This window comes from Saccostrea echinata, unplaced genomic scaffold (genome assembly GCF_033153115.1).
Source record: "Saccostrea echinata isolate AGI-Se365-2 ecotype Australia unplaced genomic scaffold, CSIRO_AGI_Sech_v1 ptg000030l, whole genome shotgun sequence".
Classification (NCBI taxonomy): Eukaryota; Metazoa; Mollusca; class Bivalvia; order Ostreida; family Ostreidae; genus Saccostrea; species Saccostrea echinata.
In genome coordinates, this window is record NW_026889779.1 from 22564049 (window position 1) to 22588819 (window position 24771).

The 24771-nt window shown below is 32.6% G+C and overlaps 2 protein-coding genes across 2 annotated transcripts; one reads left to right on the top strand and one right to left on the bottom strand.

The window, feature by feature from the left end:
• Positions 1–5678: 5678 nt before the first annotated feature.
• LOC133196955 (toll-like receptor 13) lies at positions 5679–7754 on the top strand. The gene has a single exon (XM_061332798.1). The coding sequence runs from the start codon at positions 5679–5681 to the stop codon at positions 7740–7742; it is 2064 nt and encodes a 687-aa protein (XP_061188782.1). The 3' UTR covers positions 7743–7754.
• A 3904-nt stretch (positions 7755–11658) lies between these two features.
• Positions 11659–14019, bottom strand: LOC133196956 (toll-like receptor 1). Its single transcript, XM_061332799.1, has 4 exons — positions 14006–14019; positions 13489–13663; positions 11886–13253; positions 11659–11700 (listed from the first exon to the last, which is right to left on the bottom strand). Exons 1-4 carry the CDS (start codon positions 14017–14019, stop codon positions 11659–11661), a joined length of 1599 nt encoding a protein of 532 aa, XP_061188783.1.
• Between the last annotated feature and the right edge of the window lie 10752 nt (positions 14020–24771).

The window sequence follows — 24771 nt, forward strand, 5'->3', positions numbered from 1 at the left end:
GCGTAGTCATGGATAAAGGTTTTATAATAAACCTGTAATATACGATATCTCTTTTTGATACAATCTTACCTTATGTAAATAAACAATAAGGTCTTCATCACATCCGCACTAAACTTTACTCTGTCCCTTTGAAAGTTTGAAATGGTCCATTTAAAAGGACCAAGGAAAGTCTATAGTAGGATTGTTTGACTCCTGAAGACAGATTGGGATCTGTGATTATGGACATTGCAGAACAAAAGCTTTTTAAACAACCACGTTTTACGCAAGATAGTATTGCTCAATTAATCCGTATGTTCCTTAAGCTTAAATTTGCCAACAGAGGAATTGACACAGTTTTGTTTGTTTGTTTGTATGTTGTTTAACGTCCCTCTCGAGAATTTTTTCACTCATATGGAGACGCCACCACTTGCCGGTGGAGAGCTGTAAATTTTGTCCTGTACTCGACACTTACGGCCATTGAGCAGTGAGGGATCTTTTTCGTGCTAGCACCTACTGCGACACGGGACCTCGGTTTATACGGTCTCATCCGAAGGACCGGTCTCCACGTCCCACAGTGGGATTCGAACCCGCGACGTAAGGATCAACTCCTTACTCCGTGACTCTAGAGCAGACACTCTAACCACTTTGCCACAAAAAAAACCTCTAGAGCGCCTAGAATCATATTCCTCCGACATGATCATATTTTCTTCACCCTACAGCTATAGTATGCTGGACACGGCATTATTGGTGACGTAAATTTAGTACTTAATGGGGACCATAAATCACTTATTTTAATTTTAGGGAACCCCGACCTTTCAACTGGCGTCATAATTTTATAAATATTATGAATTTTGTGGAAGATTACACCAGGTAATAGACCAAATATGAGAAAGGGAGAGTTGACACGTACAAAATTGGATTTAAAGTATCAGATGGGTGTTGACATCTCGTATTAAAAGGTTAAAGGGAAATATGAAAACCATCTATCCTCCTGTCTTCAATGATTTAGAAGTGAAAAAAGAATAAAATAGATTACAGGATCAATATTTACTGGTACCCGCTGACAAAGCAAGTAATAGCATTGTTTTTTATGAGTATCATTATTTATTTGTATTTTATAGGAATTTGGAATCATTCTCCAAGTGGTTATTAAATTTGTAATATAGTTCCTTTTCTAAGAAGGGAATTCTTCAAAATCACATTTCAGTTTTGATTATTTTAAAATATTATAAACAATGAAATCGAATTTGAATTTCCATACCTATACTGATTCCTAAACTAAATAGAAATCCTTGCAAACATAGATACAAGTTCCAGTAAATGTTCTACCAAGCCTTTTTCTTTACTTCTCACGAAGATATTAACAGCAGTGAAAGAGAAACTTCAGGAGTACTGTACAACAACACATTCAAGTGGTGTTTATCGGATGTGGATGCTGAAAAACTCCAAGAAACTTTTAGAAAACTTGAAGTCACAAATTTTTCCCAAAATCAATATCATCAAAACGTACGATTTTTCAACACTTTTCATACAACAATTTACCACGATAAGAACATCTAGACAGCTGCTTTTTCAATAAAAAATGGAACCCGTAAAATAGCTTTCCTTTTCACTGTTCATCTGCAAAATTATTTTATTAAGGTCTAACGACACGTTGCTCGAATATCTGTTTTGTATCTCTTCTTAATATACAACAAATTAGTCATAATTATTATTGTCTTGTGATTTTTAAATTGTTTTTAAAATGTCTAAGTATATAAAGACACAAAAAAATGTGATATTGGCAATGCTTGTGATTTTCAATAGGATTATATAGTAAATAGCATCCTTGTATCTTGTACAAATACCTGGTAAGGTACCTTACTTTTTTGTGAGGAAACTTGTTAAAGGAGAAATACTTCAATGACAAATTCTTGGAAAAAATATATTTTTGAGGAACGTGTCGTCTAACCTTAAAACATTTTCTGATTGTACACACATACGATGGCCGATATGATCCGTCAAATTACAAGTAAGAGTAATTCTATTATGTACGCAGAATTAATTGACTTTAGCAGTAGTACCTGTATCATTTTGTACATCTTTGTCAATGAGAAAACGCTTGTAGTTGTAATATGAATTTGTACATGTACAAATCTTACGACAAAATACATTTGAAACTTCTTAACATTCCTCAGATTTATTGGGGAGACTATCTGTAAACTTAGAAAGGGTTTAAAACAAAAACACGTGTTTTTTTGGGGGGGGGGGGGGGAGGAGGGTGTTAAATAAATGCTTATTTTTAATGATCTTTAAAAGAGCAAGACTGTTTGTACTTTCACATACGTCGTACGAGATCATGACTCTCGGATTTTTCTATCAAAGAATATTTTGTAACTGTCTTTATTCAGATTCCTCGTGTTTTTGTTTGATTTAAACCTCTTTCACGACAACGCAATATAGAAATTCATTCTTAGGCCTCAAATACTAGTTTAAGATTCCAGAGAAAATGAAGCTGAATCTTTAAGTAAGAAGTTTATTCATTTCCTCATTCTATTATTTTCCTTGTTCCAATGAAAAAAAATAAAGGAGAAAAAATATTAATGGAACAAGGGAAAGAGTAGAATGAAAAATAAACGAAGTTCTTACTTACACAGATCATCGAGCGACAATCTTTCATCCGAAGGGAAGGGAAGGGAAATACTAGAGATGCAGCTTCATTGTCTCTGGAATCTTTAGCCAGTATTTTGGGACCTACGAATGAATTTTAATATTGCGTTGTCGGTAAGGAAATTAAGATCAAACCAAAACACGTGGAATCTGAATAAAGACACTAACAAGATATTCTTTGATGGAAAAATGTGAATGTTGAGGTCTCAGACAACGTATGTGAAAGTAAAAATAATCTTGCTGCGTTTTATGATTATCAAAAATTAGGAATACAGCAATAATTTAACAACAAAAAAGGGGGAGAAAAGAAGAAAAGAGAAGAAAAACCAGACACACGTGTTTGGTTTTAGTCCCTGTCTTAGTTTACAGATAATCTCCCCAATAAATCTGAGGAATGTTAAGTAGTTTCAAATGTGTTTTGTCTTAAGATTTGTACATGTACAAATATAAATTACAATTACAAGCGTTTTGTGATTGACAAAGATGTACATGTACAAAATGATACAGGTATTACTGTTAAAGTCAACTAATTCTGCGTACATAATAGAGTTACTCTTACTTGTAATTTGACGGCTCATATCGGCCATCGAACACACAGGAACTCCGAAGTTAATATCAAGATGCTTGAGTTTCTGATTGACAATATCCATGAAATGTTCTGAGTTTAGAGATCAAGTCTTCCAACAATTTGTTGAATTTCCCATTGGGTGCTAATTGTGCCCCGTTATTTTGTATCCATATAAGGAAGAAATTATTCAAAAACTTCCAAATGAAAAGAAGAAGTCTCTTGCTGTGGCCTTGTATTCGACGTTTTATCAATCAACAGTATTTATTTTCATTCCTATATTGATTCGATATATCCCTTTGAACTTGGAATAAAAGATACCACAAGAGTCTGTTTCATATTTTGATATTTCACTAGAAAAAGTATGGTGGCTAAACTTTATGACTAACGTGGAGACTTCACCTTTTCTATAGTCAGCTTTCTTTATTTATGTGGCAATATACCATTATCACCTGCAGATGGAGTTTATGCCTCCCAGTTGCTCTACGTCCAAATAATTTCTAAAACGAGGCAAGCTATTGACAAATACGTTGATGATGCATGGGTTTCAGTAATCTCGTTTGAAGTCAACATTCTGCAAATTCTATGGTCGATACAATGATCTTGTTAGTAAATACAATATATCAAATCATCAAGTCGAATGATGACTGACGTTTTCAGGGGAAGCTTACTCCTCCATGGCACCTGATTCCAGCTTTGATGTTTTTAGAGGTCAATGTTTGTTCTGTTCCCAATTTGTATTGTTCCAGTGGACTTTTGAGCATGATTACTGTACGTTATCCTCATAGTTCATGTATTGGTGATTTAGATTTTTTTTTTTAACTTTGAAAATAATTTTAACAAAGTTCCACCGTAGTACACAATAGAAGAGTACGTCTTAGAAGCTTTTAAAACTGTTACATAGTATTTCTGTAACGATAAAGCATAACTTTGATTTACACTTTTTCATCCCTAGACAATAAATGGAATTTTGTCTTCAGCCATATATTTACAGACAGTATTTTTTCAATATAGACATCCACTTCAACAAAGGAAATGCGTGCACTTTTTTCAATTCTGATAATCTTTTGCTGCCAAGATTAGGTTAAATTTTCTGGTGTGATATATTTTGCCATGCACCTAATACACAACATTGTGATTATTTTTTCGCTTAAATGTACCATGCACATCCATATAGCTATATCCTAGCTAACTTCTTATATTAAGATTTTGAAAACACTGTTATTTCTATAATAAAATTATTTGTAAAATAATGATTCAAAAAAGTATACAATTCAGTCTTCATAAAGATATTCATTTCTTTGAATAATTACAATTGGTATTATAAGTACTTATATTTTTAGCTGTCGTTCGGCATTTCAGATCTTCTATGCATTTGAAACTATTTTAAGTTACTTTTACACAGCCACAGCTTCACAGCATATATCAAATTTTACATTATTTTCTTTTCCTTACTAACTTCATTTTAATTTAAAACACATTTAAAGAATCTTCAATATCAGGTCATATTTACTTCTTTCAAATGTTATCCGCAGGCATATACATTCCACTTGATTTGTACTCATGTTGCATGAGATACAAACACTGAATAATTTTACATTTATTTGCTCACTTTCTATCTTTCTGGTGACTAGCAAACAAATAAAACAAAAATCAAGATGTTTTGTACAAAGTCTTCAAAATGTACGGTATTGAAATATTTAGAATTTCGAACCCACCCACCCCCCCAAAATAAAAAAATTATACATAAACGTTAATCACTCACCATGCTTATACTTCTATGCACATATTGACTGCTTTAGTCAGGGAAGCTTTTTGAACAGCTATTACTTGTACATCCATACAAGTGTAGGCCAGTTAATGTTCAATCTCAGGTCCCCTCTCTTTGTAAGGTTTATATCCATCCCTTCAAATATTGCTGCAATTTTTAGAGATTTGATGAGATCTGAATAGTACACATTACAGTAAAACTCGTTTAGTACGAACACCGATATAGCGAATTCACGGATATAGCGAAGTTTTTCAATATCCCCGGCGAAATTCTTAACAAATCCTAGGAAAATATTACGCTTTTAACGAACTCTGATATAGCGAATTTACGGATATAGCGAACTGATTTTCTGTCCCGGAGAGGTTAAAAATAGCGAAAATTACATCTTTTATAACGAATTTTCAATATCTTAAAATTTAAAATATTTAACTGACATTATTTGGTAGAAATACTTGAAGGAAAAGATGCATATTGCGAATTCGTTATATATACTTTAACGAATTCGTTATACGGATATAACGAATTGTGGATAAAGCAAAGTGAATTCACAGGTCCCCAGGACTTCGCTATAACCGAGTTTTACTGTTTTGATAATGTCAACATTTATGGTAGGCTTAAATAACTTTGTGATAAAGAAATTAAGAAACTAAATGCTGCAAAGAACGACTGTATTTAGACATTAATTCGATTTACTTTATTTGCAGTTTGCAAGGAATGTATTCAAAAGACATTTCCAGTAGAGCAGTATTGGCTTTATTTTCCCTGTTTACAGTGACAGCAAATGATTGTCCATCTGTCTGTCGGTGTTATAATATTACTGCGGATTGTTCTAATCAAAATCTCTCTTATATACCAAAGCTTCCAAAACATATTCAGGAGATTGATCTTTCAGGGAATTTTTACGAGAATCTCACAAAACAGACATTTGAAAATGTGTCTAAGGAACATAAAGTGGACTATTTAGATTTGTCTGTATGTAACATTGTTGATGTTGGTCCCGGAATCTTCGAAGATTTACTTTATCTCAGAAATTTGAATTTCAGTGACAATGTTTTTAAACATGCAAATTTGTCGGATATTATAACTTCAAGCATTGAAGTGATTGACCTCTCTGGAACAGAAATAGATATCCATGAATTTGCAACAATAGAAAGTCAATCGCTGCAGAAACTCTTTTTGAATAAGAACAAAATCAAAAACCGTGTTAACAGTTCCATTTTTAAGAATTTGCCCAACATCAAGGAACTTACACTCGCTGACAATGGAATATACAATATATCCCTAGAGGGACTGCGTAATATTTCTAGCTTATCTCTGCAATTAAACGAAATTATTTTTTTCCCAACATTTTGTGATCCAGATAATAAATCTTTGACTCCATCGTTGGTGTATTTGGATGTCCAACAAAATCACATTTCAAATCTGATAAATTTAGAAAAGTCTTCCAAATGCTTGACAACTCTGACTCATTTGGCGCTCTCTTACAATCCAATAAGAATCTTGAAGAACAATACATTTGCTCATCTACCCAATCTAACAAATCTGTATCTTGAAAATCTTTTTAGTGTTGAAAACATCTTTGAGGAAATGTCATTATCTTCCAACTCTCTTCAAGAACTCCACATTGGGAACATCGGAGCTAAATATCCTCCAACTTTTGATTCAAACCGTGTTTTTAAGCATACACCAGAATTAGTGAAATTAAGCATAGCGCGCTTTGATTTGATGAATACAAATATGTCTTTGTTATTGGAATTTTTGCTCAAACTCGAGGAACTTGTTATCAATGATTGCCATCTTCTACAAATTCCGCGTATTATTTCCAGTTTGAAACGTCTCAAAGTACTGGATTTGGGAACCAATTATATTGGAGCCTTGAATTATCATTTATTTGAAGATTTGAGGGGTCTTAAGAATTTAACTTTAATGGCAAATAGGATTAGTGTTATTGACAATAACTCTATTTCTATTGCAACACTTGATCGTCTTTCTCTTCTGGATATCCGATTCAATCCATATGCTTGCAACTGTGATTTGTATTGGTTCATTAACTCTGTACTGAAAGAAAGGAAAGATATTTTGTTCCAGAATGATCTATCTTCTTACCAGTGTTCTTCTCCGAAAAATCTATATAACCGAACCTTGACGGATTATAACCCATCATATTATGAATGTCATTCTTTGACGATGCAAGAGGCGATTGCAATCGCTACAGTCTGCATTTTTATTTTGCTGATCATTCTTGTTGTTCTCTACAAAAAATACAAATGGCATATAAAATACTATGCTTATTTGCTCCGGTCACGAAAAGGATATGAAAAAATTGAAGGAACGGATGAGTCAGATATTTTATTTGATGCCTTTGTTGCGTATAATGAAGATGACCGCTCCTGGGTTATCTCCAATTTGATGTCAGAACTTGAGGGTAAGGAGCAATATCGCTTGTGTCTTCACGAAAGAGACTTTCTTCCTGGGAGGACTATTTTCTCACAAATCTCTCACACTATAAAGAGAAGTAGAAAAGTCATTTTAGTTATATCAAACAGCTTTGCAAAGAGTCAATGGTGTCAGTACGAGACTCTGGTGGCGCAGGATCGACTGATTGATGACGGTGCCAATGTGCTTATTGTTGTGCTGTTGGGGGAAATTCAGAGCAAATATATGACAGACTCTTTGCATATGCTACTTCGTTCCATGACCTATATAAGATGGCCATCAGCAAATTCGCCTGGAAGGGAACTTTTCTGGAACAAAATTAAACTTGCAATGAAGCAATAATGCAACAAATTGCAATTTTCATTTTGAGGCAATAGGAGGTTTAACACATAAATCCACACACACTAACTTAACTTATACTTGTTAATAAATCTTTTTTAAAGAAATTTATTTGTACAAAGTTGATAGATATATAGTATTCAAGCTCACATATATTAATATCCTCATTTCTTAAAAATTACGATATTATATAATAATCAATTGATTGACACTCGATGTTTGGAAATTCATGTGGTGACCTTTTACAAATCAAAATGTTTTTGACATATTTTTGCCGAATACTTTAATCCTGTTCTAGCTTGTCTTGTACATTTAAGACAATCCACTGTATTTCAGTCGATTTCAAACGAAAATCATTGGCACGAATCGGGGATCTTAACATTTTAAATTAGATTAATTTACTTTGTATAAATAAAAATCAATGTGACAACGCTTACTTTGTAAATTTTGATTCACTGATTATGACAAGAAAAAAAAACACAAGCTGTTGCCTTAAATTCCACATTAAGATACTAGTATATAGATGACGATAATAGTCGTTATTTTTCGTTCATATGTGACTAAGGGCCAACTAACAACTATACTATATGACAAACGAGATTACTTCAGTTTTTCCATCACCAACTTCCTAATATTTCTCTTTCATCTTCATACGGTGGTTATGTCTCGCAAATATAACCTAGCATTGAGTCGTATTTTGACTGACATATTCTATATCAATTGATAGGTCTTTGTTTTTCATACTAAATTTGACAATGAAATATTCCGTTTACCCGATCAATACATATATAGGGCTCACGTAGGGTGTGACGGGTTGATAGGGGATATACATACTGCTTTTTTTTTTTTTTTTTTTTTTTTTTACATCATAGACAGTTGCTTTTTCAATAAAAATGGAACTTTTAAATTTACTTACCTTGTCATTGATTATTTGCAAAATAATTTTGTTAAAATCATTCTGATTGTAAATACAAGTCCTTCGAAGTTGATATTAAAAAGATACTTAAGTGTTTGGTTGACAATGAATTAATATCTATGAAGTTTTTGGAGCTCAAATCTTCTAACAATCTGTCGAATTCCCCTGGGTACCAATTTTGCCCCGTTATTAGGAAATCTATTTTTGTATTCATATAAAGCAGAATTCATTCATAAACGTCTATATATTAAGGAGAAGTCTCTTTCTGTGGCCTTTAATTCAACATTTAGATACACCGGCGACTTTTTATCAATTAACAGTCTTCATTTTCATTCTTACATTGATTCAATATATCCCTGTGAACTTGACATAAAAGATACCACCGAGTTTGACAAAACTGTTTCATATTCGGATATATTAATAGAAAAAGACGTTAATGATAACTTAACATCAATACTTTATGATAAAAGTGATGAATTCAACTTTTCAATCGTCAATTTTTCTTATTTATGTAGCAATATACCGTTATCACCTGCATATGGAGCTTATGTCTCCTAATTCGTTCGATACGAAAGAAAACATGCTCAATGTGCGAACACTTTCTAAAACAAGGCAGCCTATTGACAAATAAGTTAATGAAACAAGAACATGAACAGTCTCGTTTAAAGTCAACATTTACTGAATTGAATTTTAAAAAGGGGGGGGGGCATTATACAGTTATCTATTGGCTTTGAGTGGGATAGCTCTATTATGGAACCCGCAACAGGAACTACGAGGGCTGTTCGGAAATTATTGAGACAATGTGTATATTCTTTTTTCTAATGAACGTCTTTCGGTGAAAATTTGCATATACGTTTTACAAATACTAAGAATTGATAAAAGCAAAAAATATTTTACAAATATTTTATTTCTTCTTTTCAATTGTATATTAATGTGTCAATGGTAGGGGTACCCGGCGCAGTCACGAAATCAGATATTGAAAATACGTAACACCAACGTTCAAACCCCCGGAGGACCCATAGTAAGAGCGAAAATAATTCAATTTATGTTTACAATTTTTCAGTTTGATTTTGACTTCATTTTGTGCAAGTTTATCAGAATTTCGATCAGAAATACGGAAATCATAAATAAATTTAAGCGCGGTATAGAAATCTGAAAACGACGACAAAATGGATTTTGACGTCAAGGCGGCGCAGCGAGCATACCTATAATTTTGTGTAGCGCTATGGAGAACTCTTTTCCACACTAAACGACCTGCTAAAACAATAACAATGAAAAAACATGTCTAAGGGTTTTATTTTTTCATTGGCATATATTTTTTTTTCTTACAAAATATTCAACACGAGTAAAAACAAGAGCTCCGGACGACCATCGATTATTACGGACTAAATAACGTTGACCCGCGTTGCATTAATCGGTACTGCAAGATGCTTATTCAATCTGTATATGACACTTCAGGTATTTTTTACACTGGGGTAGCAACAGCACACATTTTTTTTAATTTTGTTTTTTAAAGAAATGTTTAAGAAAAGAGACATTTGGTTTTAGGAATATTATATGTGATAAGAGAAAGAAGAGTAAAGGCTTCCCGATCGTTTCACATGCGAAAACATCTCCGCCTGACGTGACGTTAAAATGACGTAGCAATGCTGCTCCAGGTCGATAGACATATGCATGTTTATAATTCACCGGAACTTGTCTAATTATCTTATAAATTAGAAATTTTGCACATTTGTTTTATTCGTTCTTTATAAAATGTTTACGAATTTACATGAATTTATCTCTGGCCTTTATGGAGTAAAAGTAAATGTCTCAATAATTTCCGAACAGCCCTCGTATTATAGTTTAATTCAATTTTTCCTATATAAATGAATTCTATGGTCAATTCAATGACGATGTCAGCAAATATCATTAAGTCGACTGTTGACTGACGTTTCCATACTAATTGTTGGGACATTATTTTCACTGAAATGTCTACGGATTTTTTCGTTTGTCCGATCACGACGAGGAGCACATGGCGGATGTGACGTCGACAGGGGATGCATGTTTTTTTTCTTTCTTGTTTTTTGGGGGAGTGGGGTTTTTTCATCATTATTTTTATAATATTCTATTTACAGATTTGAGTCATGATTCGCTTATGTTTTGATGACATTGTTGGCAAGTAAAACTCGCTAAACCTTGTTTGTTCTGGATAACACCTCACCTTATTTCACCTTTTACTCAGTTTTCTCGGTATGTTTTGTTTGTTTGTTATTTTTTACTTTGATTTTTATTTTATTTACCTTTCAATTGTTTTTAATTGTTGTTTATTAATATATATGCAAGAATAAAGTTATTTTCAATACACTGAGTTTTTTCCCTTTTAATTTGTGTAAGTCTTTACGATCTTAGGAGTGATTGACAAACATGTAAAGGAAAGGAAAGCATATAACTCTACCAACGCAACTGAATTATAGTATTACTGAAAGTAGAGCACACGCAGATTTATGAAGCATAACGCAAATAGGAAGCAAAAACTATTTTTTAAAATATCAATTTAAGCACATTTATTTTTCAAAAATATTCCTTAAAAAATCTCAGTGAACCACATTCAACATTTTAAGATCCCCTGGAAGCTATTTTCTTAATGTAAAAAATTTTCATGACTGGTGATGCATAATTTATAATTTTTTGAACAAGTGTAATTAAAAGATGATAGTCTCAATCCAGAACTTTAAAAATAACCACAGAAGTTATTTAAAAGACACAAGTACAAATGTAAAACTAAACTTAAAATTGAATTGCCCTAACAAAAGAAATGAGAGAAAATCATTGCGAAAGGTAAATAAATAAAAGCAAATATGAGGAAATACTAAGACGTTTATTTTCGAATTTTTGGTTCTCACTCGTCCACAGTGCAATTATATTCATTAACCCACCACAATCATTCTTTCTCCGTGTTCATTCCACGAGCTTTATGTCTAATAACTTATTAAACTTCTTTTCCTTAATAGAAAAGGCATTTTACTGAGCAAATTTATTCATTTTTCTGGAACTGTCCCTCATCTTATATCAGAAAAGTCATTCATCAATAAATAATCATCTTTCTTCGAGATTCCCAAAAAAATCTTTTCTTTTTTAATACCCAAACTTGTGATTTTGAATTTTGGCCTTTATTCACCTCCATGACATTAATGAAAAGAAATATCAGTAAAATAAATTCTATAGACAAGACTATTTTGAATTTTGACATTTTTGACATTATCCGTTAACTTATTCCATAAATCTTTAAGTTTGTTCCAAAACAATTTCTTCCCGTTCTCATTCAAAGTCCATTCTGCATTCTCTACAGCTTTTGATAAAGTTTTCAGCGCGGTTGTAAAATGTTTGGAGTTAATTTTTTCTAGCAAAATCAGAAAAATTATGTCCCCATTTCCATTTGCTAACTTGTGATTGGCAATGATAGTTTCGTAATTACACCACTGGTCACTCATAAAGTTGTTACAAAGGACTAAAATGAATTTTCTACTGGCTTCAATATTTTCTAGTATGTTATCAACATGAGCACAGCTCGGTAAAAAGTTTCTCTCATGGAGACAAAGTTTGTAGTTTTCTTCCTTCTCCATTGCGTCGACAAGTTCTGACATAATCCATTTCCGGTCATGTGTGTTGTATGCCACAAATCCATCGTATTCTTTAAGCTCCTTATCAATAATTTTTTGATATCTTCTTCGACTTTCTTCCTTCCATTTACATGTATGTAAATAATACTTAATGTCCCATCTTAACTTCCATGCAAGAATTAAACCAAAAAGAAATATAAACATGAAGGAAAAAACTGTTAAAACTGTGATGAACACCCTGTTCACTGGATGGCAGCTAGTCTTCAGACTTTCAATGTGGATATCAAGTCGAGTTGCCTTCCATTTTTTGGGGGAATCACATTGATATTCGCTGTTTTTCGCTATTATACCTCTTTTGTATGCCCAGTTGATAAACCATTCAAGGTCACAGTCACAGGCAAATGGATTATTCGATATATCTATGGATAATTTTGGATTCTTCCATATTTCTTCTGTAAAAGTATCCTGTCGAATTGTTGTGAGTTGATTTCTTTTAAAACTAATGCTCTTAAGCTGTGAGTTGTTTTGAAAAGAATCTTTGTGCACATGCCGAATAGCATTCCCCTCTAAATCCAGGAAGGTAAGATTAGGAAAATTGGAGGTATCAGGTACATTATTCAAATTATTGTGACTTAAAATAAGCTTTTTAAGGTTTTTCAAAGGTGATATCATTGCATGGAAATTTTCAATGGAAACTTCGGAGAAATCAAATTTTGACATTTCCAGTTTTGTTAACTGTGTGCATTTTTCAAAGAGTGTTTTTGGATTGAAAGTATGAGTTGACACTCTTTTGTAACTTCCAAGGAATAACATGTCTAGTGTTTCGGAATGGAGTGCATCCTCTTCTATAGCCAAATCGTACGTCAACATGTTTCCAATGAGTAAAATTCCTAATTTTTTGATGGTTGAAAATGAATTCGATTTAATTCTATCCATCAAATTAAATGATAATTTGAGATAGTACAAATTCGGTAAACTGGCCTTGTGTTTGGAATTCTTGTGAATCAAGAAGATGGTTTATTGCAAGGTACAGTTTATTCAAATTTGGTACCAATGTTCTGTTTTGATTATTACACATTCTCGGTAATGAAGTCATCTTGTTCCAAGTCAAGTTTAATAGTTTAATTTCAGAGAGACCATCCATTTCGAAAGTATTTATTTCATTCATACTTAGATCTAAATTGTGCAAACCTGATAGATTTTGAAAGGTTTTCCCTATAACTTTATCTACATTCCAACTTCTCATCCTTAGACTGGTTATATTTGTTTTTAGGAGACTTCGGAGAACGTCTTCTGGTAGAGTGTTAGGCTTTTCACTTGCAATGATATTCGAAATGTCGAGATACTTTATACTGGAGCCACTGAAACCTTTCAAACCTTCCTTCAGGGCATTGACACTCAGATTGCTGAAAGATAGATCTACTGAGCGTATGTTCGGAATAAGTGTGAAAGCTTTTGGAGATATATAGTGAATGTGACAACTCTTCATGAAAAGTTCTGTTATATTTGAATCCTGTATCGGTTCAAAAAAATTATCGGTTACATTAATGAAGTTGTTTTCTGACAGGTCCATGATTATTATTTTGTGTGTTAAATTGAGAAATGGTATGTTCTCCAAGCTTCTATTCGAACAATCAACTTTTTTAGTGGAATAGTGGCAGAGAGATTTGGTAAAAAGATTTGGCCTGAAGGTTTTAACCATTTTGCTTGATATCCACAAGATAATAGCTATTCGGATATAGCAATACCTCCTCTTGGCCATTTCTGAAAAATCACAAAGAATTATAGAAATATTTGTATGTTCGATTAATATTTTTTTTTAATCCTTTTATGCTGATTTGTAAGTTGATAATTGTACCCCACTTTCGATACCTATTGAAACAAAATTGATAATATCTTTGAATCATTATTTTTATTTTTTTTATATTGCAACATATGTTTATTTTAATGATATCTTGTTAATTTATAATATTAAAAAAACGGGTTTTCTATTCAACCAATCTTTTTTTTTTGTTCCCTTGTATCAAAGAAAAAAATTAAAAAATGTCAGTGGATCATCATACATATAAGTTTGTTTCTTTTTTATATTAAGAATTCGTTGTTTTTTTGTTTTTTGTTTTTTTTGTTGTTGTTGTTGCTGTTGTTTTTGTTTTTTTTGTTTTTTTTTTTTTTTGTTTTTTTTTTAACAGTGTATGAGTTTTTGCATTTGTGAATTTTCAACACTTGATAATATAACATCTTGTGATTTTGTTGTTTTTTTTTATATACAATCTACATATTTTGTATCTCAAGCACTGATCAATATTAATCGCTTGCTAATTAAAATCTTATACAAATATTGCTGTCTCTGAGGTCAACACGAATATTTAGCTACCAAAGGAGTACACTATTCACAGAGCCAGAAGTTGCTAAATCATTGTACAGTAAAACTCCTTTAGTACGAACCAGACCTGGGGTAACGGTAATGTGTAATGGTAATGCATTGTAATCGTTACATTTTTTTTTAAATTTATTGGGTATAATGTGTAATGGATCCATCTTTCAATTACAAATAATTGTAATGTAATGCATCACTTTCAAAAAAAATGTCACTAATGACCATTACTTTTCAATTTCATTTCAATTACATTTTGTTTTTAAATGTCTTTTTATTGGTGAATCTTAAACAAAGCAAGACAATTGAGAGGTTATTTTTTTTTATTTATAATGTTTAAGTCTTAAAATTAATATCCTATACCTTACCATTTTTTTATGTTTATTCAATGGTGAATGATAGACATAGACGTTTTAATAGAAAGCTTCTTTACAAGACAGTTATAAAACGAATTGAAGAGAGTCATAAAAAATATTAAAAGAAATTATTAGGTTTCAAATATAGCTACAAAACAAGTGACATTAATACATGTGTACTGAGACTACGAATTAAGATACAAACTATATTTTTCAACTTGTTTTTTTTCACAAAGTTCTTTCTGGTAAGATGGAATTGGTAAGCAAGATACAAGATCAGTATGATCTACTTGAAGACACAAAGGGAAACTAAGGCCAAATGTAAATATTGATACTGTCAATCATTCGTTTTTGGGTCTCGAGGGTCAACTTCAAACCCTATATTTAGGTACCAGTAATTATCACCTATGGTTAATTGTGTTAACTTTATATCTTCATTGATAATGCTAAGCTAATTACAAGTGCCAATTAATTAAATTATTAATACATACCCTTTTACAATTACAGAATTTTCTGTTAATTAAATATCACTTTACATAAAATATATACGTGTAGTATGAAGTGTGTATCATTTATTCAAAAAAAGAGGACCTAATATCAGAGACTGAACAAAACTAGAACATTGAAAATGTTCTGATCCGCTTTCTTTGTCAACTGAAGATTGGTAAACTACATGAACATGATAAATGGATCCAAAATTCAAATACCACTCTGACTTATAGACCTGTGGGAAGTCATATTAACCAAACACAAAGTGTGAGAAAGTTAATTTATGGACATAAATTGTGACTGGGCATAACATTTGAGTTTTTCACTTATAAAATGTAATGTTTAACGTAATTCATTACTTTAGCAAAGTAATTGTAATTTAATTAATTACTTTTCTGAATGAGAGTAATGGTAATGGTAATTGTAATGGTAAATATTCCAAAGTAATTGTAACTTAATACATTACATTTCAAAGTAATTGACCCCAGGTCTGTTACGAATAAAGTAAAGCGAATTTACGGATGTAGTGAAGTTTTTTGCAATCCCCGGCGAAATTCTTAACAATTCCTCGTTAAATTTCACGGATATAACGAATTCGGATATAGCAAATTTACGGTTATAGAGAACTGATTTTGTGTCCCCTGATACTTAAAAATAAAGTATTTTACATCTTTTACAACGTATTTTCAAAGATCTAATTTTTTTTTAATTTAACTGACATTAATTTTGTAAGTATTTATATTTGAAACTCTAATCATCCGAAAACTTTTGAACTCCAAGGTGAATTTTGTATTTTACTTCCCTACATGCATTGACAAATAAACAACAATAATTCTATTTCATGGTTCAATTTTCAAATATTAAAATTGTAGCTAAAATGGTAGGGTGTTTCTGATTTAAGGATTTAAATTGGAAACTATAATTATTTAAGAGTTTCAATAACGGACTGAGACAACACCAAATTGCATGGAGAGTACTTTGAGAAGGAATAAGACATAATCATAATCTTTGCAACCATGATATTTCAAATTTATACATGAATTCATGATGACATTGCATGATGAATAACAAAAGGCCCATGGGTCACATCGCTCACCTGAGCACATTGGCTAGGCAAAAGCACAAATCAGTGAAAATTTTTTCCCATATAATCCTTTGTAAAAATTTGATACCCTATCGTGGCTCCTCCCTATCCCAGAGGTCAATATTTAAACAAACTTGAATCTACACTACCTGAGGATACTTCCATATCAATATGACTAAACATAGCTTTTCTGTTCTTGAGAAGAAATATTTTTTCTGTATGTTCTTATGTTACACTTTCGATCCCCCTTTGGGCCCCATCCTACCCTGGGGGTCATCATTTGAACGAAATTGAATTTACACTATCTGAGGATGTTTCCATATCAAAATGACTAAACATGATTTTCAGTTCTTGAGAAGAGGATATTTTCCTATATGTTTCTATGTAAAATTTTCGATCCCTCATTGTGGCCCATCCATACCCCCGGGGTCATCATTTTAACAAACTTGAATCTACACTACTTGAGGATGCTTCCATATCAAAATGACTAATCATGGCTTTGCAGTTCTTCATCAGAAGGTATTTTCCTATATAATTCTATTTAAGACTTTGATCCTCCATTGTGGCCCCACCCTTCCCCAGGGGGTCATGATTTGAACAAACTTGAATTTACACTACCTGAGGATACTTCCACATAAATATGATCAATCAGGGCTTTGCTGTTGCTGAGAAGAAGATTTTTAAAATTTTTCCTATATATTTCTATGTAAAACTTTGATCCTCCATTGTGGCCCCACCCTACCCCCGGGGGTCATGATTTGAATAAATTTGAATCTATACTACCTGAGGATGTTTCCATATAAATATGACCAATCAGGGCTTTGCTATTCTTGAGAAGATTTTTTAAAGATTTTTCCTACATATTTCTATGTAAAACTTTGATCCTCCATTGTGGCCCCGCCCTTCCCTCGGGGGTCATGATTTGAACAACCTTGAATCTTCACTATCTGAGGATGCTTCCATATAAATATGACTCATCATGGCTTTGCTGTTCTTGAGAAGAAGATTTTTAAAGGTTTTTCCTATATATTTCTATGTAAAACTTTGATCCTCCATTGTGGCCCCGTCCTACCCCCGGGGGTCATGATTTGAACTAACTTGAATCTATACTACCCGAGGATGCTTTCATATAAATATGACCAATTAGGGCTTTGCTGTTCTTGAAAAGAAGATTTTTAAAGATTTTTCCTTTATATTTCTATGTAAAACTTTGATCCTCCATTGTGGCCCCACCCTACCCTCGGGGATCATGATTTGAACAAACTTGAATCTACACTACCTGAGCATGCTTCCATATAAATATGACTCATCATGGCTTTGCTGTTCTTGAGAAGAAGATTTTTATAGGTTTTTCCTATATATTTCTATGTAAAACTTTGATCCTCCATTGTGACCCCGCCCTACCCCCGGGGGTCATGATTTGAACAAACTTGAATCTACACTACCTGAGGATGCTTCCACATGAGTTTCATTTTCCCTGGCTCTGTGGTTCTTGAGAAGAAGATTTTTAAAATATGATATTAATTTTTCACTAATTCTTTATTATCTCCCCTTGAAAGAGGGCATGGCCCTTCATTTGAACAAACTTGAATTCCCTTCACCCAAGAATACTTTGTGGCAAGTTTGGTTGAAATTGGCCCAGTGGTTCTTGAGAAGAAGTCGAAAATGTGAAAAGTTTACAGACGGACGGACAGACAGACGGACAGACGGAATACAGACAAAATGTGATCAGAAAAGCTCACTTGAGCCTTCGGCTCAGGTGAGCTCAAAAAGGCATGATAAATTTATTATTGTTCCTGATTCATAAATAGGGCTCAGGGCGCATGTGACCCGTCAACAGAGAATGCTTACTCCTCCTAGGCACCTGATCCAACTTCGGAATTCCCGAGGCCCCGTGTTTTATGCCCTGCTCACGGATTTGTATTGTTTGTAATTTTTCTGAGATTAATCACTGTTCGTTATCTTCATCTTTTTTCATCTCAAAGAACAAAATATATGTGCTGAGGACGTTGATATTAATTTTTTGACGTTGGAACTTCTTCCAGTTGCAACTGGAAGAACAGTAAATGCCTAGTAATGTTTATTTGGATCCTGTTCATATTTAGTAATGCTGAAAGCTGCAGAAATTACTGTAAATTCCTTATTTTACGCGAGTACTTAATATTGCGAAATGACCCACGGGCGTCAAATCGCGGGAACAATAATTCGCGAATCGGTGATTTATCCAGAGATTTTACATACATTAAAGCACCATAAAAATAAAAGCGAGTAATTTTATTTCGCGAGTGGTGCTTCTCGCGTAATTACGCGATAATTTATTTCTCGCATATATTTAGGAATCTACAGTAAAGCAGGTTCGTAACTTCTCGAACAACATGACATCAGCCATAGTGAATTTGTTTTATTAGTACATCAAGACATTTAGATGTAATTCGGATTGCTTTACTAGATTATATGTACTTTTATAAGAGTTTCAAACATGTTTCAAATATCATCAAGTAACCAAAAGAAAATAGACTTACCGTTGATTCCTTTATAATAACAAATAATTTCACTTTTCAAAGAGATATCTAAACGTCCACTATAGAAACCCGTAGTAAGGAAATAATAAATAAAGTATTTTAAAGAGTATCTAACATCTGTGTTACCATAAAGCTAGATGGCTCTCAGTATTATGGTTTTCAAATTTGAATTATCTTTTCCTTTTACCTTTAACACTTAGTCTTTTTTTCAGTTGGTTGCGTCAATGTTTGTATTTTCCTTCCTCGATTCCTTCTTCAATTTTTAAAAGTTACTTTTCCTGTATGTTCTTTAGATCTATGGGAATAGTGATACATAGGTATTTAAAATGAATAATTCAAAAAAGAGTTAAATATCTCAAACTTCCTTGTCCAACCAACACAACGGCGATGGCACTTACCTTTCTCTCAAAAAGGACAGAACATAACTAATCATTTCAAATGGAATAAATGTGACAAAAATATGAACATCATTAACGCGCAGTGTATCTTTTATAGTATTCACCACCTGATTATCATGTGTTTTTTTAAAAAATGATTGTAACGTGACAAGCAGGAATGACCACACACTTGTTACTATCAGTCGGTTCGAGACAGGGAATCGCCCTTACACTTGATCGTTTGTCAGTGTCAAGCAGGGATGACCACACACTTTACATCTGACAGTTGTTCTACACAAGGCACTGGCAGGGGAGTCTGCAACCAGCAAGTGACACAAGAATTAAATCACGTACGTATACTTGAGTACAAAGCAGGGATGTACGCAAACTCGTTCTTGTGCAATAACAAGCAGGGGTGACATACACTTGATCTTGCGTAGTAACATGAATGGGATGTCCGCACATTTGATCTAGCGCAGTGAAAAGCAGAGATGACCGCGCACTTGACATTATCAGTCGGTTGTAGGCAGGGAAATCTACAAATCACTTTGCCACAATTGAGAATCAACAAGTTCGTCATGCGCAGTGAAAAGGAGGGACGTCCAACTAGAGAGGTTTATCAAGATCAGAGAAGACGTTCCTGAATATGGTTTACCACAACATCTAGAACTTTCATGTAACTATTTTGATTAAAAAAACACCAATACTTACAATTAATATTTTATACAGTTATAAAATATAGTACAGCAAAATCTTATCTGTATACATGAAGTTTTAAAACTTTATACCATTGAAAGTCTATCAAACATAATAAACATGATACGTTTACTTTACTTGATTGACTTTGGAAGATATAGAGTATAGAGTTTTAAAATTTCATGCATACAGATATGGCTGGCCCAGCTATGGGTTGTTGTTCTTTGATAAAATTATAATTAGTTTTGTCAAATCGGCCATGTTGCTAAAACACCAAACGGTCATTGTTCGCATAAATAAAGAAATCACAGTGTCAGATTATGGATGAATGAAACGTCTTGTCGAAAGACAATGCTTGGTCAATTTGGGAACAACATACTGATAAAGTTCAAAGAATTGGGGACATTGTCAGTCCGTTGTTGGATAAGCGTTCAGTCTGGACTAGTAGGATCTAAACCTTAAACCCAGAGAACATGAATTTCCCAAGTTCAGTTGAAGGTAAACTGGTCATTATACATGTATACGGAAATAGATTTCATGTTACAAACTCAGGGAAAAAAAACCTGTTTTTCCCTTGCAAGACTTTTTTCTCTTGGATACTCTAGTATACAATAATATTCCATACCGAGGGTAAAGAAGGCAATTTTCATGACAGTTAAACCAAGTATCACTGCTGTAGGTATTGTTGACGATGTTAATGTATTGATGACTTGCTGAAAAAAATGGAGAAATTTCAGTGGCGCACTTCTGCATTTGATGCTGCATCCCTTAATGACTTCCATAAGAAAACCTTGGCTAGATTTGGTTTAGAAGACTTTTCCTAGATTAAAATGAATTTTTCAAGGAAGTGTTGATTTTCGGTTATGTGCATAAAGAGATTGGACAAAAAAAAAATTAGAATAAAAATCTCTTATTACAATTTTGAGTTATTTAAGAATACCAAACATTTAAGGAATGAATTTAAAAGCTCCCAAATTTATATGGTATAAAGTGGGTTGGGGCAGTATGCTAAATGTTCATGGCGAGATACTTTTGACTTGGCGCCGCGTAACCTCTAGCATCCATTGTAAAAATTCTCGCCGCTGAAACTCCACGTAAACATTAACTGTTTAATTAAAAATTCAGGCTTTAAACATTAACGAATGACAGGAAACAATAAAATATTCACTATTTGCGATAAAGCTTACATATAAAACAATGTTATTCTCTTGTATTAGCGATAAATCCATTATTTTTAAAATCGAAGCAGAAATTAAAACAAATCGTTTGTTCGAAATTCGGGAATGGAATGCAGAAAATCTGACGAAACGAAACTAGTTTTTCGCTATGAAATAAGTAAAATTTTCATTTTCTGACTAGCAATCCGCAAAATTAACATGAAGTAAAATCGAAAGTAATTCTGGTGACAAATTGAAATAATGACGATTTTGATTAATGAACAATGATGCGTACTGAATAAAGTGGATTCTAGGATTTATTGTGACTTTTATACCCATGCAAACACGTAGGTACCTGAGAATTACTTGTGTACATTTTTTTTCACGCATAATATGTTCCTCCCAAAATCTCAGGCGAAACGAGCTCGTTAGAAAATGGCCTTCGGATGTAAGAGTCCGAGGTATTTAAGGAGGATAGGGACGTTAACCGAGGCCAGGGTTGGCAAAAAACTGGGAAATACTCATATTTCCCAGGTCGGTGAGAAATATACTGCTAATTACCGGGAATTACTGGTATTTCCCGAAAATAAGAAATAGCTACATATTTCATTCATATTAACATGTAGTACACCTTATTGGTTAAGATATCTACCTGGTATCACTGTCCCTTATTTCAAAAAATTCTGGTTTCCAAGTAATTCATTTAATATAATCATAACACCAGTAACAAAAGAAGGATCTAAGAAAATTCTGAAATGTACAGTATTGTATAAATATCAAACCTAAGAAGAAGCGTTTCAGTTCTACTCAAGGTAATTATCTTTCAAAACAGGAGCACAAAAACTGTCCAGAGCAATTTGTTAAATGCAGAGATTTTTTACCGGGTGGTAAATTCCAGGTGAGGGAGGGGCTAGTTTTGTACAGGTGTAAATGCCTTGAGGGCTAGCAGTCTACCTGTGGTCATTTGTCTCACAATCCCTATACACAGGAAATGATTACATACACAGTAGAATACCCAAGAAGTCAAACTTTACCTGTGTTGGGATTTTGAGATGATTTTAAATTAGAAATAAAAGTTGTAAATAAAGTTTAATCTCAATAATTTTTATTAATTTGTAATTGAATGTGTGTCAAAGCATCCCCACCCATCAAAAATATTATTATTTTAAGTATTTGTTGAGCTTTGGAAAAATAAAAGTTTTACCTAACTTTGATATATATTATCATAAAGAATACTAGTATCATAATTATTTCAAATACTAAAGGTGTGTGTATATTTAAATTATCAAGCTAAAAATTCCATAGTAATTATATAGTTTCTCTATTGTTTATACCATGTGTGGTAAATATCAAAGGATCAAAAGTTAATTTGAAGGCCACCACGAGTGCCAAACAAGGTCACAGAGTATACACAGGGACTAGTAAGTAAACGTCAATCAAGTTGTAGAACCCAATGATGTACCTTAGTGCACTTGATTGACAGGGATACTCAGACCAGGTATTTTTGAAGGCGGTGCTTAAAATCTCTGCCTTTAAAACAACATGATTGTTGATAATAACTACAGTGTTTATAGAAGGATAAAAACATGGTTTTTTATGTTCTTGGATTTATAATTAATAAACTTAAAAATTTTACAAAACTGAAAAGGAGTTTGAATTGGAAAACTTCTGAATCTGTTATATACAGCCAGGGAAATGTTTCAGAATGCTTATGGGTATGGGACCTGGAGTAATGATACATTCTGAATACCTGGTATGCTAAATTACAATTTGAGATATATTCCATATTTTTCATCTGTTTCTATGTTTATTTTATTTTTGAATTTTGTATAAGATTGAACGAATGAAAGAAATAAAAAACTTTGTATTTCCCAATATTTCCCAGTTTAGAGAAAATTTGTAGTATTTCCCGGGACGGGAAATACCGGTATTTACCACTGGTAATTCCCACCTCTGGTATTTCCCGATCAACCCTGACCGAGGCGCTTACTTGTATGAGTACAGGATAACAAACAAACGAAGGATCGTACGTTGACATTACACTGCAGGATCCATACAGCGCAAATGCCCAAATGCAGTTAAGTTGTGTCAATGGCCATTTAAAAATGTCCACTAAACTTCATAACTAAAAAAAAGAGAAAATTTTCGGTAGTTTTATGTATGTCAATTTTTGATAAAGAAAATTTGGATTAAAGAAGTTATCAAATATTAATCGCTATCAAAAAATTTCGTTCATAAATAAAATATTACTCGGAACAAATTTAATGAAAATCACCGTAACGCTATTCACAAAAAAGATGATTATTTGACCCTTTGAATTACAGATTTTTGAGATCATTTTTGATAAATTAAATTAATAACATCATTGACAATTTCAAATGAATGATTTGAACTTCATATAGGTGCTGTACTAAGGTAGAGTGATATGATAACGTAGGTAACAAAAAATGAAAATTTTCAATTCTATAGCATATACTAGAATTTTTTATTTTTTGCATTTGTAGAAGACAGAAAATGTATATTTGTCTTACAAAACAATACATTTTAAACAAAAAATTATATAGTTTAAACAAAAGCATGACAGGTTATAGGGTTTCATGGCAATAAAATTTCGTAATGTAATTCACTGTATTTTTTGTGACAATGAGATATTACATTTTTTCATTTAATTAGCACTAGGGTAGAGTGGGGTAATTTCGACCACTTTTGCTGATTTGTGGCTTTCAATCCACAAAACACGACTGTTTTCAAATGTACTAGTTTAAAATAAGTTCAAAGTACAAAAGAATGATTTTTCCTCATATTTTTCTGCTTTATGAGTTAGAAATGCATAAAAAATATCAAACTGGTCTAAAAAATTAGTAAGCATGTTGCACGGGTTAATTTCGACCAGCCTCGGGGTAATTTCGACCACAACGAACATCAAAAAGAAAGATAACTCTTGCAATGCAAGTAAACTTTACCTGTCGCATTTTATTCAAAATTTATGGTCCGAGAAACTATACTGCCTTATTTAGAAAATACGTGTATCCGTCTCTATCTCTCTCAGTAAACAGATTAAAATAGATAAGTACTAGTATCCATACAGTAAAGAAAGGGGCTGAGTAACATAAGCTTTTCAATGCTGTCTTATAGACATCTTAATTCTTATTCTTTATTCTAAATTCTGCTTTTAATTCGCCGACTCTATAATTTAAAATTGTGATATATAGTTATGCAAATAGATAAAATTTTCTCAGATCTCACAAATAATTTCTTTGTTATGATTTTTAAATTGTTCAACCCAAAAGGGATTTTATTTAATGTCGTCTTTTCACAACAGATTGTATATAAATGTATAAGGTTTGAGCATAGCATTAGAATTGCGTATATTTAATTTTCTTCACTAATTTTTACCATATACACATTCATTTGGAATGCGTTGTTAATATACGGCGTATTTTACGTGTTTTGTTAATT